At 37.0% G+C, this 10,526-nt stretch overlaps 1 protein-coding gene across 1 annotated transcript; it reads left to right on the top strand.

Moving 5' to 3' along the window:
* The first annotated feature begins 709 nt into the window (after window positions 1-709).
* LOC130675664 (mediator of RNA polymerase II transcription subunit 14-like) lies at window positions 710-8,791 on the top strand. Its single transcript, XM_057481479.1, has 5 exons — window positions 710-1,243; window positions 1,314-1,446; window positions 3,911-7,795; window positions 7,880-8,140; window positions 8,249-8,791. The coding sequence occupies exons 1-5, from the start codon at window positions 1,095-1,097 to the stop codon at window positions 8,408-8,410; spliced, it is 4,590 nt and encodes a 1,529-aa protein (XP_057337462.1). The 5' UTR covers window positions 710-1,094; the 3' UTR covers window positions 8,411-8,791.
* Window positions 8,792-10,526: the final 1,735 nt, after the last annotated feature.

The raw sequence follows: 10,526 nt of genomic DNA, 5'->3' as shown, positions 1-10,526 counted from the left end.
CAGACAATGACGTTAAGTTGATTTAAAGTTTCACTTCAAATTGACGGCAAGTTTTTCTGTCAAATTACAACCATAAATTGATGTAAAGATTTGCCTGAAAATTAAAAAAAAACTTTTTCTAGTCAACTTTTGAAATGAATTTGCATTCTAATTCGGGCAGTAAATTTACGTCAAATTGAATAGAAAGTTGTAAACAAATTGACGTCAAAAACGGAAAAGTCCAAAGATGACGGAGATTTGACGAAAAATTCAAGGAAACTTTTGATTAAGCACACTGTGCTATCAGGATCTTTACTTCAAATTGACAGCAAGTATTTCTGTCAAATTACATTCAGATGACGGCAGTTGATTCAAGTATTATCCAGCCAAGGCTTGCCAGAAACTTGTCGTTATTCCGTCATCTGAATGTAATTTGACAGAAAAACTTGCCGTCAATTTGCAGTGAAATTTTCAATCAACTTAACGTCATTGTCTGACAGTAACACTTGTCAAATTGAATTCAAGTGACAGACAATTTACTGTCAACTTAAAGGTAACTGCTTGCTCTCCAACACTTTCCTTTTTTCTTCCAACTTTTGCTGTCAATTTATCAGCAAAGTCGAGCAGCAAATTTCGGTAACTTCAGTTGACAAATTACTGTCAATTTCAAGCTAAAGTGGCTGTCAGAGATAACTTCAGATTGCACTTCTTCTCCGCTCCATAGAACGTCTCTGTTTACAACACCAAATTTTTCTCAACGAGTGTTTTTATATTTTTCTACACTTTCGTAGTGTTTCCAGTCAATAATAATGTCAAAGTGACATAACAATTCAAGTCTTAATCAGAAACGTCAATGTTTTGAAGTATAGTTATTTTAATAATTTTACAGTGATTTTTTTCACAAATTAATATTCATTACTGCCAATGTAATGAAATTTTTAACACATAACCTACAGAGTAAACAAATTTTTTCTACTCGATATGTGATGGTAAAAAAATAAAATGCTAAGAATTATTATTGATAAACTCATTAATCCAATTGATGAGATAAAGAGGAATTTCATCGAATGAAAAAAAGTTTAGTGATTAATTTATAAAATATAAAGATCTAAGTTATGGCTCCTGTGCCATTGGAAGGACATCAAACTCCTATGGCAAATAACATGCCACAGGAAGGCAATCGTGGAGGCACCATATCACTTGGGATGCTGATTGATTTTATAATACAAAGAACTTATCATGAATTAACGGTTCTTGCGGAGCTGTAAGTTATTTTCCTCAAAAGTTTTTATTTAATTTAGAATATTTTTTAAAGTATGATTTTATTTTTACAGGCTGCCGAGGAAAACAGACATGGAGCGAAAAATTGAAATTTATAATTATTCCGCAAGGACTAGACAATTATTTGTTAGATTATTAGCGTTAGTTAAGTGGGCAAACAGTGCCTCGAAAGTTGATAAATCTGCGGTATGTATGATATATTTAAGTAAACTTCCGCTTCTTTCCCTGATTGAACAAAATTATTTGATTGGATTAAAAGGGATTCATTTTTGCACACCTCAATCGCGAAAGTCCTGAGTGATTTACTGTCACTCTTTTGTGCTCGGTCCTTTCACTGACTTTAAATCCTCTCTACCTTCTTTATACTACACCGAAGTTTTTATTTATTTATTTATTGGTTTTTGGCCATAGAGTCTAGGCTCCTTGCGGGCATCACGGATACAATTATTTAATAATCAAAAAGCATATAGGATTAATATATAAAATATAATCATATATAAAAATAAAAATACAAATGTAAGCTAAGTTTACAATAATGGTACACTATCATCAGCACAATATTATCATTCATCAAACATCAATCTTTTTAATTGAACAGATAATAATTAAAGCACGACATATGAAATTCCTCAAAAATACATTGATTTGCACAGTCTCTTGGAAGTATGTTCCACTCCCTTATTGCACTAACAATCAACGACTTATCATATTTAACACCATGACAATTAGGGAGTACTAGTAGGTCTTGTCTATCATCGCCTCTCCGGAGTCTAGGTTCAATCGTAAATAATTCACTAAAAAATAGATGCATCTGACGCATTTTAATTACCTCACAAATCAAGCAGCAGTAAAAGAATTAACGCCTAGTTGTTAATGTAATCCAGTTTAAATCACGGTAATACGGAGTAACATGTTCATATCTGTGTATTTTAAGTTGTCGAGAGTATATACCATTTATAGGAAATTTATTAAGGAGGTTCGACCGAATCTAATGTAAAAAGGATTTTCCAACTTTAAGATTTTAAACTAAGTAAACATAAAAAAGTACTCTATATATGTATTCTCAAAATTTAAATATGATCCACTGTCTAGTTTTTTAGAAAAAAAGATCTAAAAATAAAGTTTTTTAAGTTCTTATTCACAGACTCTTATGGCGGGCAAGCTTCCGTTATGACTTATTCGATTTTTTTCATTATTAACCTCCCAAGTTTAAGAAATAAAAAACCACATGCCATAAACTTGAATAGTTTTAGAATATGATAAGATTTTAACAATATAGTGTTACCGTTGTAATTATTTAAATAATTAAAGTTAAACTTTTTTATTTAATCTCGTTCATCGACAGAGATTCATATTATTGAGGGTTTGGCAACGTCGCGGAAGCAGCTGAGAGAAAAAAAAAAGATAAAAATATACATTAAGGGCATTCTCAGACAGTACCCCACCTACTTTTTAAAAATATATAATGACTTTCAACTGTAATAACCATATTTAGATTTTGTTAATTAATTAAAAGAACTTTAAAACCTTAATTGAAAAAAGGACAACGTAGTCGTAATTTCGTTGAGATATAGAATTTGAAAAAAATGACTTACAGTTGATATCAATTGGGAGTTAAACGAAATTTATTGAATAAATTTTAGCCAACAAAATTTAAAAATTCGAATTACAAAATTGACATGACAATTTTACTGAAATTTATTTAAGAAAGTTCGTTCAACTCCTAAGTGATATCAAGTGTAAATATTTTTTTTTTTAAATCTAAATATCGACGAAATTACGACTACGTTGTCCTTTTTTAAATTAATTTTTTAATTATTTTTTAATTAATTGATAAAAATTTGATACGCTCATGACAGTTGAAAGTCATTGAAAATTTTTAAAAAGTGGGGGGCACTGTCTGAGAATGCCCTTAATGAAAGATACGAGATTAGAAATAAATTTTTCCCGCTTTAATTTGAATATCGATATTTAAGAAGTTAGAACGCGCTTTTGCCAAATCTTTTTATTAAATCATATGAGTCAAAAATAACCAAGTAATTTAATTACTTTCTTTAATTAAATAAGTAATAAATATTAATTTATTAATTCGTTATGTTACTATAAATTAAAATAACGAATTTTGTTAAATATTAGGAGAATTTAGCAAACGAAAAAATTCAAACACTACTTTGACTCCTTAGTTTCGGTCGAACCTCCTTAGAGAACCTTTTTTAATATAATACGACTTATTGACTTAATTTTTTTTTTATTTTTGTATTTTTGATCACAACATCCTTTTTGAATCCTTTTCGATTAATTGTAGATAATTAAATACGTAAAACTGATTATTCACGAAAAATTAAGCTGTTGTTTTTATTTTTACTCCTGTCATTTTTTTCATTTTCTATCTCCTGAATACTGACAGTAGCATTAGCGTGGCAGTAGAATTAAAAAAAAAGAGCGGCATCTAGAAAGGCGGGATATTTAACAAAAAAGAATTAAACTGAACATGAAAAAAAACCATAATTTAAAAGTTGAATTAAAATTGATATCGAGAAAAAACGAGATAATAACAATAAAAAATAAAATAAGTGATTGGGCTGTGCACTTTTATTCAAAAAACAAAAGAAAAATTGATGTTGCCTGATTTTAAGATTTATTTTTCTAGCATATAATGGCTTTTCTCGACAAACAGTCTCTACTATTCGTGGATACTGCCGATATGTTAGCAAGAATGGCAAGAGAAACTTTGGTACATGCAAGACTCCCAAATTTCCACATCCCCGCAGCCGTGGAAGTTCTTACAACAGGAACTTACAGTCGTCTTCCCACATGCATTAAAGAAAAAATTGTCCCCCCTGATCCAATAACTTCTGTAGAAAAAAGGATAACATTACAAAGATTGAATCAAGTTATCCAGCATCGGTTAGTGACAGGAAATTTACTCCCGCAAATGCGCAATCTGAGAATAGAAACAGGAAGAGTTACTTTTCATGTACAACAAGAATTCGCCGTTTCCCTTACGGTTATGGGTGACGGACCGAACGTGCCATGGCGCCTTTTAGATCTCGAAATTCTAGTGTCAGATCGCGAGACCGGAGATGGAAAGGCTTTAGTCCATCCTTTACAGGCTCGATATGTTCATCAACTTGTGCAATCACGACTAGCCGAGAGTTCAAATTCACTTTCTGAAGTTTACTATATCTTACATTACTTTTGCCAGTCTCTTCAACTTGAAGTTCTTTACTCCCAAACACTTCGTTTGATCCGGGATCGATTGGATGATCACATTCACGTAGACGAATATGTACCTGGCAAATGTTTATCAATATCTTACTGGCGAGAATTAACAATAAAAGATCCCAAGTCTGAACTCGGGTATAAACTAACTGTCCACGTGGACCAAAATGATCCAGCTAAGCCTCTAGCAGTAATTCACGTGCCTTCTTTAGGTAACAAAGAGAATGAAATTGCTGACCGAGCTATCAGAACTGATCAGTTATCAATAGAATGTTTGCTTGTTCATACTATTTACATCAGAACAAAAACTAGACTTTCGGAAGTGAAGCAAGAGATTCAAAGTATACTCAAAGACGTTGATTGCACCTTGGCAGGCTCTCCTGCGATTTTATCCGTCCCGATTCTTCAGCCTTGCTTGCGTGCTGAGCTCCTGCTTATAACTGTCGATACACATACAGGAATGCTACAGTGTCATGTGCCCCAGTATGATGTCCCACTTGTTCCCGACTTGACGGCTGCTTTCAACGGTGATCACTCCCGTCTCCCGATGCTGATATCAGAGCTGAGGTTCTGGATCACTCAGCGACGATGTGAGAAGACTTTACAACATTTACCTTCAACATCCCATGAAAGACTGCCAGTTCTTCATCATCCCGATCATCCAATGTCGAAAATTAGCAGGCACCGAATGTTTGTCCGACTTCACCGACATCCAAATGTAATACTGATAATTGCATTTAAAGAAAAAGAATCATCTTCATGTGAAATTGAATTTTTATTCTATTTAGCTGTTGTGAAACCCAGTTCTATAGAAGATGACCCTCATGATGAGAGCATCGAAACAGAAATACCGAAAATGTACTTGAAAGTTCAGAGTCTGATTGAATTTGACACATTCGTTATCACTCACGGGCCGTTCACAAGCGTCGATAGTGACGTACCCGAAAAGGGGAATAAACGACGAAGTTCTGGACCCTCTGGTCGTACTGACATTTCGTGCACATCACAAAATAGGCGGCCGAAACATCCTGCTTATTTTATTCCAGAATTAGCTCACGTGGTTGCGCTCTGTGATGAAAGAATTCCGTTCGTTACTTTGGCCCAAGAGCTCACGAAACGGGACATTGCGCATCAAGGACTTCAAGTAGATGCCAATGCAACAGCTTTAGTACTAAAATTGGTCCAGTTACCAGCTCCGTCACCAAACATAACTACCAGTAGTTTTTGGCAGCCGTTATTGAAACGATTACTCAGCGTTTCGATTCGTGTTCAAGGCAAAGGAATGGCCAAAACATGGATGGCAGAATTCGTATTTTACAGCAGTCCTTTGACGACCAGTCATCCGAAAGAACAAGGACTAAGAAGACCAGTTTACTTTCAATATGAAATGGGAACAGCTGAAACAATATCGAAAACCGTCGATTCTTTATTAAATGACTGGGCCCAAATTGTGTACCTTTACTCCATTGTCCAGGATTTCACTGAGTATTTGAAGATCGAAAAATATAATTTGAGAAATATGGTCAGCGTCAAGTCCTATAGTTATAGCAAACTAATCATAGCTTATGGTCCTAACCGAGGCACCACAGTGACCATATACTGGAGTACGAGTGATAAAGCCTTCAAACTTATTTTCGGTAAAAGCCCAATGAACACGACGATCAATGCGCACTCGTTAATGAAAGAGCAACTTGAAGCCCATCTTAATCGCCACAAGAGCTTAGCGCAAATTATACAGATATTAAATGAAACATTGCAGCCTCTTATATCTATTAGTAAATTGCCTATTTTGCCTCAATTAGGTGTACATAATTCCAGACCTCAGATTCCAGTCCAGACTTTTACGATCATGCCTCAATGTGTGACACTAGTGAGAATAGCCTATCAAGGAATGTATTGTTTAGAGCTGAGGTTGCGCGGTGGCGGACTCGTTAGCATACGAGATGGCGCATACAGTCGGTTTGACAGAAGTAATGTCGTAGATGAATTTACGCCCACTCAAGGTCTGAAAACATTTCTTTCTAAATACGTAGACGAAAGCGCAGTCTTTAGACGCCGTTCCCAGTCCGAAGATGACAACCCGCCGTCTCCAGTTTCTATGGACACGGATGGGACCGGAGGGGTTGGTTTTATGAGTCATCACCGGAGTGGTCCTCAGTCGCCTGCGCAACAACGAGATGGTCTAAGATTTCACCCGCCTTTGACACCGCCTTCTGGTAGTAACCCACATACTCCAGCTAGTCCTCATACTGTCAATATTTCTCAAGCGAATCAACATCAAAGTTTTGGCAGCAGTCCTGCTACATCTTTTAACTTGGCTTCACCACCTTCGTTACCACCCAACACCCCCAATATGTTACCTCATCCATCGCCTAGTTCTGGACTCGTCGCCAATAGTCCTTTGAACCCCATGCATGTGCCCAGTCCGGCTGGATTGATGCCCACGTCATCACCTGGACCTTGCAGCAATGTTCAAGTTGGCCACTCACCTGCCAGTTCTTTCATGCAAACTGGTCATATTGACGGAAGTCCTTTTCCATCTTCTCAAAGTATGGCTTCACCTGCAGCATCAAACTGGCCTGGATCTCCAAGCGTACCGAGACCATCACCTGCACGACCAGGGCAAAGTCCAGGCCATGTAGCTCTACACAGCCCTCAAGCATCGGACCACAAAACGGGCTCTCATATATCCAGAGTTTTACCTCAAAGATCTTGGGCTGGGGCAGTTCCGACTCTTCTGACTTACGAAGCATTAGATCTGCTTTGTACGCCTTCGCCTCATCCAGCAGGACTTCCTGGACCTGATCTGTCGCCATTAGAAAGATTCTTAGGATGCGTTTACATGCGAAGACAATTACAGAGATTTATTCAATCAGAAGACTGTCTTACTGCTATAAATAGTACTGAGCCAGGTGTCGTACACTTCAAAGTAGAAACTTTACAGTGTCGTGTTGGTTTAAATCCCCAGCATCTGCAGTCACTTCACATTAAAATTCAGCCATTACTGGAGCATAAAGACCAGTGGACTGCGGAAGAGCTGCAAATTATCGAAAAATTCTTTGACATTCGAGCTGGGTCTCCTCCTTATAAGCCCAATACGCTCTCCGGTATTGGTAGAATGCTCAATGTCCCTTTCAATGTTCTTAAAGACTTTATTCAAATAATGAAGCTGGAGTTGAATTCTAATGTAGTACAGCAGCACCAGTTCAAGTGGTCTGTTCAGTGGTGCTTAAGGATACCGCCTTCCGCATCACAAATTATTCCTACAGGAATGCCTGCAGTTGTTGTTTGTAGGAATAAAATACTCTTCTTCGTAAGTTTTTTTTTTAATCAATTGATTGGCATGGCAGTTTCGTACGTAATACCTTGTAAAATTTTATCCATAACTGTGTTTTAGTTGCAAATAGTAAGAATTGGAATGCCTTATCAAGGAGAACCACCGTCGTTGGTCCTGCCGCTAGTCTACGATGTCTCAACAAATATAACACAACTTGCTGAGAAACGAGACCTTGGTCCGGCACCGGCCACGGCTGCTGCTTCGATGCAGCTTAAAAGATTTGCCGAATATGCTAATCCGTCAGAGTGTTCACTCTTCCCTGCGGTTAGAGATCTTCTGACAAATCTGACGCTACCTTCCGAGCCACCAGTTATACCACAGGTAATTATAGACAATTATTTACACAGAAAAAAAGGATTTCTTGGCTCAAAAAATTTTTTCTCGTTCTTTTTCCTTACTTTCTATTATTCATTTTCGTAAACTTTTAAGGGAGTAGCATCTGCAGGAAGTCAAGTAGCACCCACACAACAAATTCAAAGCCCAGCGCTACAAATGCACTCGCCGATGGCTGCTGGCCAGGGTCAACCTCCAGGTCCTTACGGCATGCAGGGCATGCCTACGCTGAGTATGATGGGCGGGCCCCCACAGTAAAAGTAAACCCATGTATCTGTTGCTCTGCGAAATACTTTAAGTTATTCTGACAGAAAAAACAATAAAATAATTGAAAAGTTTGAATTTATTTCCAATTGTCAGCAGTGACTGAAGGAGATAAAGCAAAAAAGAATATGGGTGGAATTATAAATAATGCTATTTAATAAAAAATTAATTAAAACATAGACTAATTGATATCATCTAATGATACAATCATAATAATTGTCAATTAAGTGAAACTTATAAATAATTTATTGTAAGTTATGTTATAAATTATCGTAATTAGTTCTTATATCATAAGTAATGCAATACTTTTGTTTTTATCATATGTGATGCAAATTAATATAAAACACTTAATACAAAAAAAATCTGAAAATTAACTTGCGTGCCATCTCTGTCTTTAGAACTTTCATTTCTATCCTTAGATATGTTGGCCATATTTCTGAAAAACCAATAAAACCTGGAAATGTCAGGAAATTTCGCTAAAAAGCTGGAAAAATTTTCACTTGCTTGTTTTTGACTGAAAAAATCCGACAGATTTAATTTTCTGTCAAAACAGCCCTCGCAGATTTGAATCACGGTGGAAACACCGTTGAAGTGTAAACACCGTGGATCCACCGTGGTTACACAGTGTATCCACTGTAATTACGCGGTGTATCCACCGTGATTCCACGGTGGCTTGACCACTGTGTATACTCGGTGTTTCCACCGTGATTACGCGGTGTATCCACCGTAATTCCACGGTGGCTTTGTGCTATTTCACCGTCGTGGTTCCACGATGTATCCACCGCGTAATCACAGTGGAAACATAGTTATTGTAATCACAGTGGAATCATAGTTATTGTCTACCTTCAATGGCGGCAGTCACACAGTGTCTATGGTCCGACATGGGTAGAGATGATTATCTCTGAAGAGTGGCCCGTAACTTTGATCCTGTTGGAAATAACTCGGCACAATATGAACATTTTTTGTTCATTATGATATCCGTTAGTGGAAAAAGCCGTTTAAAGTCCTCAGAAAAACTTATTTTTCGAGTTCAGGCCAATGTGAGGATAAGTGGACATGGGTGGAGATGGGTGGACATGGGTTGAGATGATTATCTATGAAGAGTGGCCCGTAACTTTGCTCCTGTTGGAAATAACTCCGCACAATATAAACATTTTTTGTTCATTATGATATCCGTTAGTGGAAAAAGCCGTTTAAAGTCCTCAGAAAAATTTATTTTTCGAGTTCAGGCCAATATGAGGATGGGTGGACATGGGTGGAGATGGGTGGACATGGGTCGAGATGATTATCTATGAAGAGTGGCCCGTAACTTTGCTCCTGTCGGAAATAACTCGGCACAATATAAACATTTTTTGTTCATTATGATATCCGTTAGTGGAAAAAGCCGTTTAAAGTCCACAGAAAAATTTATTTTTCGAGTTCAGGCCAATATGAGGGTGGGTGGACATGGGTGGAGATGGGTGGACATGGGTTGAGATGATTATCTATGAAGAGTGGCCCGTAACTTTGCTCCTGTTGGAAATATTTCGGCACAATATAAACATTTTTTGTTCATTATGATATCCGTTAGTGGAAAAAGCCGTTTAAAGTCCACAGAAAAATTTATTTTTCGAGTTCAGGCCAATATGAGGATGGGTGGACATGGGTGAAGATGGGTGGACATGGGTTGAGATGATTATCTATAAAGAGTGGCCCGTAACTTTGCTCCTGTTGGAAATAACTCGGCACAATATAAACATTTTTTGTTCATTATGATATCCGTTAGTGGAAAAAGCCGTTTAAAGTCCACAGAAAAATTTATTTTTCGAGTTCAGGCCAATATGAGGGTGGGTGGACATGGGTGGAGATGGGTGGACATGGGTCGAGATGATTATCTATGAAGAGTGGCCCGTAACTTTGCTCCTGTTGGAAATAACTCGGCACAATATAAACATTTTTTTCTTCATTATGATATCCATTAGTGGAAAAAGCCGTTTAAAGTCCTCAAAAAAATTTATTTTTCGAGTTCAGGCCAATATGAGGATGAGTGGACATGGGTGGACATGGGTGAAGATGGGTGGACATGGGTAGAGATGATTATCTATGAAGAGTGGCCCGTAACTTTGCTCCT

This window comes from Microplitis mediator, chromosome 10 (assembly GCF_029852145.1).
Source record: "Microplitis mediator isolate UGA2020A chromosome 10, iyMicMedi2.1, whole genome shotgun sequence".
Taxonomy (NCBI): domain Eukaryota; kingdom Metazoa; phylum Arthropoda; class Insecta; order Hymenoptera; family Braconidae; genus Microplitis; species Microplitis mediator.
Note: the sequence above shows the minus strand (reverse complement) of the source record. Positions and strands in the feature narration are given on the sequence as shown.